General features: G+C 42.1%; 1 protein-coding gene across 1 annotated transcript; it reads left to right on the top strand.

Annotated features, from left to right (window-relative positions):
* The first annotated feature begins 3048 nt into the window (after window positions 1–3048).
* Window positions 3049–15265, top strand: LOC113567642 (histamine H3 receptor). Its single transcript, XM_035523278.2, has 3 exons — window positions 3049–3984; window positions 5843–6009; window positions 13395–15265. Exons 1-3 carry the CDS (start codon window positions 3747–3749, stop codon window positions 14283–14285), a joined length of 1296 nt encoding a protein of 431 aa, XP_035379171.1. The 5' UTR covers window positions 3049–3746; the 3' UTR covers window positions 14286–15265.
* Window positions 15266–15548: the final 283 nt, after the last annotated feature.

Raw genomic sequence — 15548 nt, 5'->3', positions numbered from 1 at the left:
CGCTGTTTGTTTACACCAAAAATACAGAATACCAAAAAAGCAGCCTACTGTCCATTAATTTACAGCATTTGGCAATCGGTCTTATTCAGAACGACTTAAGTATTTATCCGTGTGAGAGTGTGTGTGCTCTCTGGGAACTGGACTGATGAGCTGGGTGTACCACTCTACCTGCTCTATCCAGTATTACACACTCCTTTATCTTGCCCTGGATAAGAAAAATATGAATTTGAATATTCATTAGAGAAACTGTTTTTTTTTACTTAGAGGACAGTCTAGGAAGAACCATCTGTCATCTTTTTTAGAGCCCACTCTATCTCACCACTTTAACCAATGAATTTCTAGGTTAAAACAGCACTGAAAAGGCAATTGTTTTAACAAAAACTATGTATTTTTTTTTTTACTTTTTTTAATTTTTAAAGAATATCAGTTTGTCACATAGATGTGGTGAACAAATTCAGCTGTTTGAAACAAGCTCTACAAATGTTGTTTGCTTGGATTAGAAGAAGGTTTGCGGCCAACAATTAAACAGTGCAAAGGCACTTTTCCCTTGTGTTGACAGCAACAGGGAACTGGCAGACATGTCCATGGCCCTTGGCTCCACTGATCGCTTTCCTCGCTGTTTCTGGCAGCTATGTCGGCATGCCACTCTCGGGTTGACCCCTCCCTGGATTCACTCCCAGCAGAAAGGGAGGGGTTTCATGGAGGCAGAACCATGGAGTTTTTCATACTGGCATTCTTTCCTGCAATCAACAGGAACATGCCTCTCCAGGCCTGTTTTACACCTTTGTTGAGAATGAATGGGCGATGCTGGGGCCGGTATCATATTGTTCCCAGGTACTCCAGCTTCCTTACATTTTAAGGCAGAGGTATTCAGCTCCAGACCGCAAATCTGAAATCTGGTCCTGGAAGTTGAGTTAATTTAGCTCTTAGAAGATAAATTATTCAAATCGCAGTCATTCAACTCCAAGTACCATGGATTTTCCAGCCTACTAATGCCTAGGAGATAGAGAGAGGGAGAGCAATCTATTATGTTACATGTTCAGTTAACTATCAGTGATTACAAGACCAGAAACTGGATTTGAGATCTGGAAGATTTGAAGTCTGGAATACCTCTGGTCTAAGACCTCAGCTTAATTTTTTAGCCAGTATCTCAGGCATGCTCCGACAGAAAAAAATGTATGAAAGTTATATATTTGATAAATTGCCAAGTTCTAAATGAAAACTTTATGATGGCGTGGACACCACACATGGGGTAAGTGAGATGCATGTCAGGTTTGCATTCAGGCCTCATCGTAACTACAAGTTTTGAGCTTGCACATTTTCATTCGTTGGCAGTAGAGAGTTTGCATATATTAATAGGTGATTCTATTGCCATTGCTCTTTTCAGGGTAACAGCAATATTACATGTCTGACTTGACAATAAGAAGGGAGGGATCACAGAAGGAGGGTTTTTCTGAAGATTTAAAATGTGATCCAGCCCCTCGGAATCTCTCACACCAAATAAGAACACTACAGCCAATACCATATTTTACTATGAAATGAGAACAGACAAATCTGCATAGTTCTCCACAGAATACAAAGGTCTAATTTTGTTTTCTAATGTGTAGCCTATTGTAATATTTAAAATATAGACCTGTTGAAAAATAAGATGATATTCTCTCATTTTGAACTGAATGTTTTATTTGGGTTGTGTTTAAATGTACAATTTCACCAAAACTACACTTTCTGATATAGTTTTACAGTAGACAAAAATATATAAACAATAATAAATATAAAACTGTACCTGTTACTCATTAAACAAGCCTGCACTGGCTTATTACTTTAGGTGAAGTTCTGATCAAAGTTTATCCATTATTCATAATGCTGGTCAAAAATGCTGGTCAAAAAGAGTCTGAAAACTGTCATTATTCAACAAGATTTTAAGAAACTGAGTATAATATATAGATTGAACCATCCTAATTTTGGGCTAGGGATCTCACTTCATTAGCAGGATTAAACATGTGACTCTGGTGTAAGCCTACAGACACAACAAACTTCCTCTAGCCATTAAACTAAAATGTTTACACATTAGGTTGTTACTTTTTCAATTGTTTTCACTTCTCCTGCCACAAGAAAATGTAGATTCCCCATTCCCCCCCCCCCCCCCCCCCAGTATTTGGATCTTGTCCATAGATTTACCAACTCCATACGACCACGATATTGGTCAAACTATACAATTTAGGTGTATATCACAAAAAAACTGCATTGTCTCTCAGTTGGTGGCCAGACACAAATGACATAATTTGAACACATTGGGTCATAGGGCATTTGGCAGGTAACCATTTGGGTTGACTTTTTGGGCCCCAAAACAACTTGGTGATTTGCACTTATTTTGAATAGTGTGGTAGCATGCCCAGAGCCATGTTAAATTTATCTCTTAAAACTACACAATTTGCACTGTGACTTTTTTGCCAGGTTGATGTGACAGATGACTAGAGATAAATCTTTGTTACATGAGCTGCGAACCACATGCAGAAGCCCCCTTAACCTTTTTTGCGCAGGGCTGGGTATTGGACTTAAAGACCTGAGCGCACGGGTAATTAGCACTTCATAAGTAGTCGAAAATTAGGTTCTGAAAGAATGGCGAAAGCCCTTGTGTGGAAAACAGATACAACTGGCTAACTGAAAAACAAACAAAAAAGATTAATAACTGTTGTTGAAATCATATTTCAAATAGTCTGTGGTTGAGCTACACAACGTGTCTAAGGCATTATCTGTCTGTAATGGTGCGTTCCCGCTACAGCCCACGTAGGCGCAGCTGAGAATTAACTCACTGGGCTAAATTGTTCTTCTGTGACAGCGGGGAAGTGAGTCACTGTGAAAGAAGACTCAACCTCTGACAGGGCGTATAATTACACATGTTCATTTTTTATCAGGGTGACACGGAGCGTGTGCATAATGTATGAAATCATTCCCTAATAAATGACATTTGAGAGAGTCGTAGGTTCATATCTTGGAGAATTAAGGCATGAAAATCTGTAGGATGATGGATACTGAGCCTTTAAATTGTTGAATCTAACAGGCCATCACATGTACTTCTGTTCAGTAAATTTTGCTTCGGGAAAGAACAGCTTTCGTAGCGACTAGAAAGGGAACCGGATCGTAAAACGAGCCCCGAGCCCCGTGTTGCCGCTGTCCAGGGTGCTGGAACGACTCGTACAATAAGAGGAGTCGGCGCTGGCGGAACATTCCTAGAAGCTCCTTTTCGCACAGGTCGCCTTGCACTTCGGATGCGCGCTTTCAGTGGACCGAGCATCACCCGAAGGAAGGCGCGAGGGCACCACAGTTAATTTTCTCGCGCGCTGTACGAGCACGCGCGGTTCCGCTGGTTTTCATCTCGACCCCTTACTGTGCTGGAAAGCAATTACGCGCATTTATTATTATTATTATTAATTTATTTTTTTTACATTTTCCAAACATAGACTTTTCAAATGGAGTTCGGTGGAATCTTGGAGAATAGTTCATTGTGCAAAAAAGGCTTTAGACACCACTCGGAATTATCTTTGTGAACATTGGGAACATGTAAACCTTCTCTATACAGTAAAAGGCGGGTCTTAATTTTTTTTTTCATTATTCGCGCGAACTTTAGGCGATGATGACAAGGTGAAAAGTCTAGTGTTTTTCTTTAGGTCTAAATTCAATCTAGCATTTAACACGGACGATGAGAGCAACCTATCGCTGTTCCTTGAGGTACCCCTGATTTGACAATGGTAACTTGCTTTTCTGGATACAATAATTCAAGCTTTGGCGACACGGGGGTCAGCGGCACCGTAGCCGCTTTCCCTGGCCACACTATGGTGATCCTTGCTGTTTTAATGATAACCCTTGTTGTCGTGGTTGTAGTGGGAAATGCGTTGGTCATCCTTGCTTTTGTCGTGGACAAGAGTCTCAGAAATCAAAGCAATTATTTCTTCCTTAATTTGGCGATATCAGATTTCCTTGTCGGTAAGTACAAATTATTATTATAAAAAATAATTCAATTTTAAAAGTTATTTGGAATTTGCATCTCTGCTTGACAGAATGCATAAATAAAAAGTAGGCAGAGACTGTTTGCATTACTGTCATGTGTCTGTCTCGCTGCAATGTGTTAACTAAACACTGTTATACCCAGCACAGTATATAGTTCCATAGGTCATTTCAAGCAAAAATTGAAATATACTTGAAGTTAACCGAACTGCACTTTATACGGTGATACGTTTTTAATGACTGCCTTTGACATTCTGTATTGATCTGCCTTAAAAAAAAAACCCAACAACTTGTTTTCCTGCTGTACTGCATGCTCCGTGTTTTACCCGGACTTTGCGTGACTGCCGGGTTTTTTTTGTTTTTTGTTTTTTGTTTTTTTAAAGGAATCACTCAAGTCGAGGTTTTCCTTTTCCTCGCCACTTTTCTCTTGACAACAACGACCACAGAGCGGATGTGATGCACATTTCTTAACACTAGCCTACGTAAATTCACTGCGCAGCCACTTAGTTTGACGTTGGCCACAATTACTTGTGCATTATACTGTCATTCGATGGTCTGTCCACCCCCACCGCTGTCAAAGTGTACAGATTAACTCTCTGTAATCGAGGCTAAAGATTCCATCTTGTTTGAGTTTGCATCTGTAACTCCTTTTGAGTTCGGTATCTAACCTGGGTGTAAATAGATTGTGAGCAGCATGCGGAAATCTTTATAATAAGCAATTATTTTTAGAATTTTCCAAAAGAACAATCCAGATTCCAGAACTACACCACTCCAGACACCAAACCCTCACTCACCCTCCCACCCACTCACCTGCAATCCCACCCACTCACCTCCAATTCCACCCACTCACCTGCAGACCCAACCCCCCCCCGTCGACAACATCTTTTTGTGTTATCCTCTCTAATCTCTACAAATGACTATGGTGTTATGATTTAAGCACTTCTATACCTGACCCCAATCAAACACTACTGAAAGCTACATTAGGCTTGAATCCTAATATCACACCAGAGATGGATGAGAAACCTTTGGTTCATTCTAGTGGCAGTGTACTGTCACCTCTAATCGGTGCTCTTGAGCTAGAGTGTTAGGAGGAAAGAAAGCCTATCATTGATTTATCTGAAGTCTTGCAGACTCTTTCGGCCTTGGACCCAAAGTGCTGGACTTTATATTTGGAGTCGCTTGCATTAGATGTTGAAAGTCCACTTTCCGCTCAGCTCCGTCCCCTCACGGTAGCACACGGCCAGAGCATGCCTTCATTTAACCCCATGGACTAAAACACGAGCTGCAGATTTTAGAAAAAGGCCCTCAGATGAGCAAGCTGGCATGAGGGCTGCTCTGCGGCGACCTGCGGAATTCATAGACGTCTGGGAACAAGATCCCACATGAAAGGTCAAGCGCGTTGTTTTCCCTTGGAGCCAGTCAGTGTAAATGGAACGCCCACAGCCGGCCAGTTCCCCATGCATCCTCCAGAAGAGAGGCGTTAATGAGGCTTTTAGCATTCAGTTGCGAGAGAGCGCTCGCCAAACGAGGTAGACACAGCACTTCCCTGGGTCTTCGGTGGGAGCAGTTGCAGGTTTCTCTCCATTCTCCTCCGCACAGTTTGTTTGACTGCAACGCTGACGGCTGCTTTGTGTTGGAATCACAGTATTCCGTAATGATGGCTTCGGGCCGACAGCGTCTGCATTGTTAGGCCAACATGCGACGTTCATGTCATTAGCAGACCAGCTCCGCAGCACATGCGACACGCTGTGGAAACGTCGGTGACGTCTGGCCAGCTGAAGCCCTGGTTAAGTGATGGCGTGGTGTCATGCACTGTGCATTGTTGTTCTCTGTTCAGGGGCGTTCTGTATCCCCGTGTACATGCCCTATATCCTGACAGGCCGGTGGATGCTGGGCCGGGGTCTCTGCAAGCTGTGGCTGGTCATGGACTACCTGCTCTGCACCGCCTCTGTCTTCAACATCGTCCTCATCAGCTACGACCGCTTCCTGTCTGTCACCAGAGCCGTACGTTCAGATTTCACACACAGACACACACACACACACACACACACACACACACACACACACACGCACATTCTCTCTTGCAGTCTGATTCTGTAGAGGATCTGTTTGGTAGAGTATCTCAGATGACACAAAGTTGGATTTCAGTCAAAGTGTTTTTCAGAATCCCCCACACCATCCATCATCCTAAATATTATTGCACTTTATTGCACAAAAACAGTCAATATAATAGCTGCCTTTGGCCCTCTGCCAATCAAAACACACAAAACATGCATCCTATAACTGTCTGGCACAGAAAATTTCATAGCAGTACTGTAATGATTTTCCAATCAATGTAATTGCCATAAATGTGTACCTTTATTCTCTCTGTAGTTCATCTCCTTGTTGTGAACTACAGAGAGAATAAGGTACAAATTTATGGAAACAATATTGTGTAGATAGAATACATTATAGTAAAGGTTTCAGGCATTTATTGGCTGTGAAGATGATTCAACTTGAAAGGCCGACTCAATCGAAACCACCAAAATACCACATGCCATAATATCCTGTGCCAACGTAAACACAGTGAGATGCAGATTGTTTAGAATAAGGGCAGTACAAATTTGTTCCCTCCTCAGCTGCTGTTATGCAGAGAAGATCTCTGCTGTCAGGCCTATTATATAAGCGCGTCTTTGATCTGCAGTAGTGTGGCTGAATCCAGTGAGCGCATCCACCTTGCCAGAGTGCAAAAGTAGTCTATCAGGCAGGTACGGCTCCGCAAGGCATCGAGGTAACAAGCCTGTCCCCTCTCTCTGACCTTTCCATCCTGCTTCTGTTTGTTGCGTCTGACGCTAACCACAAAGCTAAAAGCCAAGGCCAAAAGAAACGCACATGATGCAAGCGGAAGGCAAAGGTGTTGTGTCTTCACCGTGCATGGCGGCTTTCTTTTCTCTTATAGCTAATGTGCACAGTGACTGCGGGTGAAAGTGGCTCCTTACGTAACCTAGTTCAACATCACTAAAACACTCAAGCCAAAGCAATTTATGCAGAATAAAAAGAACAAATATTTTACAGTGAGAAGGGAATACAAGTGAGAGAATAACGAGTGTCTGAGAAAAAAAAAAAAGAAATTTCAGAGGCTGTGTCTTTCGCACTATCACAACTCTTATCAAACGAGCACTGAGTACTGACTACTGAAGCACACAAATAGATCTCTTCTTAAAAGAGATCAGTTGAGACACGATAAGGATCACTGGATAACAAAGGCACCCCTCTGCCCAAAAACCATAATGCGTTAGGCCACAGCAGTGCTTCCCACGACACATTCTCTTCACTTTATAGTGAGTGAGAGCTGGCAAGCGCCGCATGTGTGAGCTGTGTGAAGGCCAAATATATTAACTGATCCTGATGCTTATATTTGAAAAAGGGCTCATTTATTAACTGCTTCAAACATCTACAGCCCATGCGGTTTAGAGAACTTGTACTTATGTCAGATCTTCAGTGTCTTAAATGATGTTCTGTAGCCTTGAATTCTTGTAACACGATATGGACTGGATACACCAAACCACCTTTGTTGGATCCGCCTTCATCTTCTCAGAGATGGCAGTCTATTTTCTTCTAGAGAATCGCAGCCATGTATAACATGATCGAAAGAATGAGACTGGTATTCAAACAGGAATTCGTGAGCATTTTGCCAACTGTACCTTAGGGGCCACACCATGGACTGTGCATTCTATATCAAGCTTTTACCGCAAACACTTTGCACGCCGTTTAACAAATCCTTAAACAATCCTTATAAAAAAGTTTCTGAATCTCATTTTTAAAATCTCCCGGCTCATTAAGAAATGTACTAGAACATGCTTTTTGTGACTGCCAAGTGCTTAGTTATCTAGCTAACATAACTTGCTACAGGGCTTTATTTAAGGGAGAGAGTAACTGGGTGATCATCAAAGATAGCAGGACCTTCTGCTGACAGATCGCAATCAGCCGGTAAAATGTGACCATCCTTGTGAAAGTGATATATGCATGTGAGGTAGGCAAATGACTCCGGCCTAGTTGTTCTAGCATAATGATAACTTCCATAGAGACAGCAAAGATTTTCTGTAAACTGCTCTGAACATCATTGTTTGCTAAATGCACTTATAAATGTAATATGCAAACGAGTGACGTAAAGGCATCGTGTATCTGTGAGGCTATGCAAACTCGAATACTTTCTGAATGGCTTTTGTGAAAACAAACAAACAAACAAACAAACAAACAAATGAACAAAAAACAGGCCAGAACAAAATGGACCTGGAAGTCTGTAACAACACAGCCTGAGGCGGACGAATATCATTTATTATGCACTCCTCTTTGTATCACACCTAGCTGAACTGGCTCATTTGAAATATCTTCAACCCAGTGCTATGCAAATGGCCTTAAGCAGTGTTCAGAGGGATGATATGCCTAGCTGCTAATTTCCTGTCAGTCTGAAGGCCAGTCTGGTTTCAGAGGATGAGAACCCCAGCTGTGAGCCACTGGTGCATTTGAGTCATCTCAGAAGTAAAGGCACCTGTTAAACAAGGATCTCAATTTTGACAGTCTTAAATGACTTTCTGCCGGAATGGTTTGAAATAATGCAGTCAACATTCGAAACCTTGCCATGAAAAACCATATATCAGCCATTTCCCCATTTTGTGTAGTTATTTTAGTTTTTGATTTTGTACAACCTTTACATTAAAATTACATTAAATACAAATTATGCTAAATGTGATATATGTAGACTTACCTTACTTCATTCAATAAAACTTGCAATAATGCTTTATATATATATATATATGAACATGTATGTTTTTTTGTTACAAGAGGTTCTAGATGTTAAACTATCTGACCATGGTTCAGAGTCTCCCCCTGCATATTCCACTGGAATACAAAACCTAATAACTTTGGAATCACATCATTCCTGATATGAAATCGGTATACCAAAATGGCATTCAGAATTTCTAGAATTGAATGTATCTGTTTTATTATTTGCACATTTTATTTTAAATTGCATCTACGCTTGGATCTGGGACAAGGTCTCATTGTGCACTAGGAAACAGAATGTCTGAAATTAACCGCTGTTGAAATTTGTGACTCCATATGGTTTAAAAGCTGTGATAAACATAGAGAAAGCATTTGTAAAAATTTTAAGGAAATGTAGTGTTGCCAGTATACTGCCTGCCAAAGTGATCACTTTCAGTTTTATGGTAAATGATTCACTGAACAATTAAGTCCAGGGTTTAGTTCTAAACAGCAATATTCCCACAGAGCCAAGCTATGTTAAGTTGTGTTAGATTTAACTCTGCAGGGTGGTTGGTCTCCCTAAGCAGGCCTGGGCATTTACATTTATGGCATGTAGCTGACATTTTTGTACTAAGTATCTTACTATTATGTCTGAATACAGTTTGAGCAATTGAAGTTTAAGGGCCTTGCTCAGGGGCCCAACAGTGGCAACTTGGCAGCGGAGGGACTTAAATTGGCAACCTTCCAATTACAAGTCAAGTACATTAACCACTGAGCCACCACTGCCCCACAGGGACTTGGCACCACAGTCATGCCATATGCTGGTATTTGGCTTGATATTTTGGTCTATATTTGATGCTAGCTAGATGAACAAAATTTCCCATACCACAGCGGATGTTTTATAGATGTAATTCACTCCACTCTTCTCCCTTCCAGAATCTAAATAACAAACAAATAAATAAACAAACACATAAATAAATAAATGATTTAATTAATTAATTACTAAACAAATATACACACATAAATACATGCATATACTCACGTATATGCATATTTATTCGAAGATCTTTTTAGGGTTCATTTTACATTCATGTACAAAGATAATTAATTAATAACAAAAACTCTTGGATAAAAAGATGGATACGGATATTGTAGATGATTGCTTATACATCCCCAAGGGTTTCCATCATATGAGCTAAGTCTGTCTTCTCTAAATAATGTATAGGGGGCTGCAGATATTGTGAAAGTAATTAGCTGGTTCTCAAGTTATTTAACTACAAAAAATTCAGCATTTTTCTTGGAACCTAATATTACTAAGCACAAGACTCCATGTCCCATCTGAATGCATTCATTACTGGCACTTGACCTGTATTTCCCCTGATTCTCAAATTGTTTATGTAAATGATTAGACTGGCAGCATCGGCACACTGCGATACAGATATGGTTACTAAACATCCTACTCTGAGATGCTTTAAACGGGTAGGGCAGAATCTTTTTCTCTGACGACCCACTAAAACATGCTTGCTAGGAGGTGCTCTAGGAGCTGCACTTACGCAGACTTATTAGCTTTTTTGTTAGCAGTATGTATTGTTGATGACTTTCCCCATCAGTCAATGTCTGCCAAAATCCCTGCCTACCTGGATGAGGCAGACCCATTGCACACTGCCATTGTAATGCTATAAGATTCCACGAGAGCAGAGATTAAGCTTTCTTTGTGGTAAAGAACTCATATTTGTTTATGTATTTCAGCGGTAGACGGATATGTAATGCAGGTATACAGCAATAAGTAGCGGTATGACAGTAAACATTTCTAAACTCTCATAACCTTTTTGAAAAGATCATAACTTGAGCCACATCGGCTGCTAATCTGAAAGGCCTTTTGAGACCAGAGAAGAGAAGTCCCATTTTCCCCAACGCCATTAAGCGCTCCCAACCATCCCTGTCTCAAAAGCACATTATGCTTTCTCATGCATAATACATGAGATTTTATGCGAATTCTGAATAAGGATGTAATCCAGTTTTTCTTAAATAGATTGTTTATCACATCCTGTTCCTCACGTCAATAGTTTTTTTTTCTTTAATTTCTTTTAAATGAGTGAGTGTTACATGAGTCACTAATGAGCCATTAGTTTAAACATGTTATGACATTTCGAGAAGATTTCAGCACCATGCAGGGTAAATGAACATATTTGCTTCTATACTGAATGTGGAATTTGGTGCAAAATACTACACGTCTTGAGTTTTGAACTGAGACATACTGCAGTTTGCAGCAAGCTACCTTTCTGACAATCTAGCATTCGGTTTTTAACACTTTTTACACACTTCACAATACGTGTCCAGGCAAAACTTGAATGAACAATTGCTTGTGTGAATCAGCTGAGGTTTATGTAATCTCTAAACTTTTAGCCTGGAAGCTGTAGAGTGTGAAATGCTATAATAAATATCTGGTATTCTGTGGCCCAAAGGTTCCACGCTTCCCCAAAGGAAAAGTCTTATTTCTCAGATGCAGGGATTGCACGACAAGGCACCTTAAGGACTTGTGCGCTCCCGTTTCCACTCAGAAGCAGGTGATAGCTTTTCTTCACTGTCAGCCCATTTGTCATTTCATGAAATGGAAAATCGGTGCGGTGTTCTCCCCCGGCCTGGATCGGAGCAGCACGGCACGGGCAGCCTTACCGAACATCACGGCTACGATCCATCAGCAGTCTAAATCCAACTTCACCAGCCATGATTATTATGGCAAAATGGGTAGACTGTTTTAGCCGTTTTGATCAAAGATTCCACCATGCTGCAGTTTTGTGGACGCATTCTTTGAAAACTTGAATGTCACACCCCGATATTCAAATCATAATGCCTTTAAAACACATTTTCTTGTAAAACCAGTGTTGGCAAGATTTATGTAGTTCACATTACCACAGTACAGCACTCAGAATAATGGCTTGCTCCTCAGGAAATGTAAAAACGTGATCGTAGCCAAAAAGCCACCCCACATTTCCCGCAGACATGTTAGTGCTTTTGAGATTGTAGCTCCCCCCCCACACACACTCTGATTAGGAACTCCAGCAAACCAACTTAAGTAAGTATTCTCTAGCACACCTTTAGGATCCATGATAACCCAGGGCACTGGGATAAACTCTTTAAGTAACGCTGAATACGCATTAGCAGGTGCCACATTTAGATGTGAAGTACACCTAGGGGTGCGTTCAAGCAGCTGAGGAGTAAATCGCTACTGCGGTAACTCGGAGCCCCTGCAAATCTCCACAAAAATTACACTGTATTTGTCAATATGGAAATGAACACAACCACAGCCTATCTGTGGAACCGCTAGCCTATCGGAGATAACAGAACCCCCCCACCCTGCAGTGCGAAGGGGAAATCATGCAGGGACATCGGCAGACCCGGCAGTCTATCCTGAAAGGTACACAAATCCTCAAGAATGGGGTTCCCATTCACATAAGTAAACAACTGACCTTCTGCTTTCCGTACACAGCAGTTCTTCCTAATTTGAGGTGAATTGCGTGGATATGGCATGTTGCGACACGTGCATTATTTTTGTAATTCACTTAGAGCATACATAAAGGTATACAGTTAGAGATGATGTTACCATGCACAGATTGTTAGCCATTCTATTGCTCTTTATAATGTCCAGTTTCTAGCTGCAGGGCTGCAGTTGGCAGGATGTTTTGCAGCCCTGCGGTGACACTGACCCATGAAAACCTCCAGCAGCACTGTGTCCGATACACTCACACAGGCACAAAGCCCTTTACCATGTGGCCATGAGATATATATATATAAAATAACATGTAGTCAGCAGTGCTCCTGTGGTTAGAAACTAAACGGTGATAAACAGGTACAGCGTGTGACAAACAGCACATGGGCTCCACTCTGTAAGTGTACTTGTTTAAGACAGGCACACCTAATAATGTGGTATATCATAGTGAAATGTTTTTAAAAATTGTACCTCAAGCACAAAATCGGTGCACTCTGTTCAAGATTAATTTCCATATGCAAGTCCACTGACGACAAACACACACTTGGTTATGGACATCCTCTACAACCTCTAGTTAGTATACTGTAAAAATGTTGTTTTTTTTTTAATCACGGATGTTAGATGGTGATGGATTGACCTTTAATAAATGAATCCCCTCTAGTTCTCGTACAAATGTTTTAACTGAACAATGAATTTTCGTCGAAATGGAAATGGAAAAGTCTGTTAGTGTAATTGCTTTTTTCAACACACAGCCAGATTGTCTACTCTCACTTTGCATGGTTAGACTGAGCTGACACCATATTTGTCACCTAAATTGCTACACCATTCGAACGTGTTTACTAAAAACAGATTTTGCAATCCCCTGTAGTCCTTGACCGTAGGCAAGGTCAGCATATGCAGGTCTGCATCTTGCTCTCACTGCGTGTAAGGTAACGAATTCATTTCCTCACCCAGAGAATGAATCGGATGCATTGAATTTCAAGTTACTTTCTTCAAAAGTCCTTTGCTCTTTGAGTTCAGCACTTGCCTTAATAAATAAGACTAGAAGCAGTCAAGGCCTGTCACTGTGTATCTTGCCAGCATCCTTGAAACTCATATTCTCAGAGATGCTCTGATATAGCTGTCACTGATTCTATCTGCACACCCCATTCCACAGGTGCGGTATCGAGCCCAGCAGGGTATGACCCGTCTGGCCGTGGGGAAGATGCTGGCCGTGTGGGTGTTAGCCTTCCTCCTGTATGGGCCGGCCATCATCTTCTGGGAGCAGGTGGCCGGTGAGAGCATCGTGCCGCCTGATGAGTGCTTCGCCGAGTTCTACTGCACGTGGTACTTCCTCCTCAGCGCCTCCACCTTTGAATTCTTCTCACCGTTTGTCTCCGTGGCCTTCTTCAACCTTAGCATCTACCTCAACATCCAGCGGAGGAACAGGAGCCGGGCCGCGCGGGCCACCGCCGACCGGGCTGAGGAGGGCTGGCGGGTGGCCGACGGCGCCACGTCCTCGGCTGTGTTCTTCGTCAAGACGCGCAAGGTCTCCTCAAGCGAGCCGGCTGCTGCGTCGGCCGCCGTCGAGGAGGACGAGGAGGTTTCGCCGTCGTCCAGCGGAGACCCCAGCAGCAGTCATTCGGTGTCTCTGTCCATGAAGACGGTCGGCAAGAAGAAAGGAGCGCTGAGGTGCTGGATAAGGACCCGTGTGGTCCAAGTGCAGGGTCCCCCTAACTCTAACTCTTGCACCCCCTGTGGGGGTGGAGGCCATTCGCGGCTTTCCCGGGACAAGAAGATCGCCAAGTCGCTGGCGGTGATCGTGTGCGTGTTCGGAGTGTGCTGGGCTCCGTACACCCTGCTGATGATCATCCGCGCGGCCTGCAGCGGCGCGTGTGTGGAGCACCACTGGTACGAAGTCACGTTCTGGCTGCTTTGGCTCAACTCCGCCATTAACCCCTTCCTGTACCCGCTGTGCCACAGCAGCTTTCGGAGGGCGTTTGCCAAGATCCTTTGCCCCAAACGGCAGTCTGTGGGGCCGCATGAGGACATCCCATCCTGCCAGTGAGACGATACTCACAGGGAATTATGTGCAAATCAGCAACTCATAAGATGACAAATGTTCCACTGAGGGCTTATTTCTGGCGGAGATCAATACAGCTTAATCACACGGAGTGAAAACGGGTTTTCATTTCCTGTGTAAAGACATGAACCTTTATTACAGTTATACTCTTATATGTTCTTTTTTCCCCCCTACTTCACCAAAACTGCAAAAACCAGATTCACCACCACCTTGTGAAAACACTGCATAGAAAGTTGAAAAGCAGTAGTGAGAAAAGTGATGCATCATTGTTATGTGCATGTTTGGGTCCATCGGTCACCCATTTGTTGTTATACCGTTTGTCTTGTGGATGCCGCCCCTGACTGGCCTTACACACAACTCTGAGAATAGAGACAGTGCAATAGTATAGGCAGCTGCTGATAAAAGCATTCTAGTGGTTGTTTAGCTCTCTGTCTCTAAGCCCAGCACAGCTGTGGAGAGATTAACCAGCTGTCCTGTGTAGGACTCCCAATGTAGTCTAGTGGCGTTTTCGAACGTGACACAAGCTGACATTATATTTGGGTGTTTTGGTTTTTTTTTTGGTTGTTTGTTTTTTGTGGAATGAGTCTTGTTTGTACAAGTTTTATTTTCAGAATGGCACATATGAAGCACTGCACTTAAATTTCAGTAAATGTTTTCTTTAAATCCATCACGTTTTAGTTTAATACTTAAAAAGGAACTCAGACTCTGAGCATAATTGCACCCACAAATGGTGTGCGGTTATATTGTTGGCCCATACATAATTACATATGTGTTGTAGCTATACTATTTGAGAAATAACTACAAAGTTTTTAGAACTTGGAAACAATACTGTAAATGGCAGCTTTTTAAGAAAGATTGTGTGTGTAATTTAGTTCACGGCTAACTTCACAAAGAGATTATGACCATTTAAAATGCTTTGTGACCATTTGTGACTACTTTAAATACCATGCAGTGTATTAAAGGTACTCCAGTACACCCTTTGTAAAAAGGTGATTTTCAGTGCTCCTTCAAAGACCAGAGGTTTGTACAAGAGGAAACAGGCGCGCATGCACACACACACACACTTCTCCAATAGAAAGAAACAAAATGTCTTTAAAAGGTCATGTGGTAACGTATTACACAAGAAACATTACTCGCACAACACAAACCAAGGTCCTGCAGCTCCTGTTGGTGTTCTACTCTGCTGTCACGACTAACCACTGCAGAAAGGTTTTTTTAAGATAAATGCCATTTTCCAGATGGGTTCAA

This window comes from Electrophorus electricus, chromosome 26 (genome assembly GCF_041902795.1).
Source record: "Electrophorus electricus isolate QZ-2024a chromosome 26, ASM4190279v1, whole genome shotgun sequence".
Taxonomy (NCBI): domain Eukaryota; kingdom Metazoa; phylum Chordata; class Actinopteri; order Gymnotiformes; family Gymnotidae; genus Electrophorus; species Electrophorus electricus.
Note: the sequence above shows the minus strand (reverse complement) of the source record. Positions and strands in the feature narration are given on the sequence as shown.

Coding starts and splice junctions, on each gene's coding strand:
- LOC113567642 (XM_035523278.2), top strand. CDS start 3,747: ATGGTAACTTGCTTTTCTGGATACAATAATTCAAGCTTTGGCGACACG. Junction 3,985..5,842: donor GATATCAGATTTCCTTGTCG/GTAAGTACAAAT, acceptor TTCTCTGTTCAG/GGGCGTTCTGTATCCCCGTG. Junction 6,010..13,394: donor TCCTGTCTGTCACCAGAGCC/GTACGTTCAGAT, acceptor CCCATTCCACAG/GTGCGGTATCGAGCCCAGCA.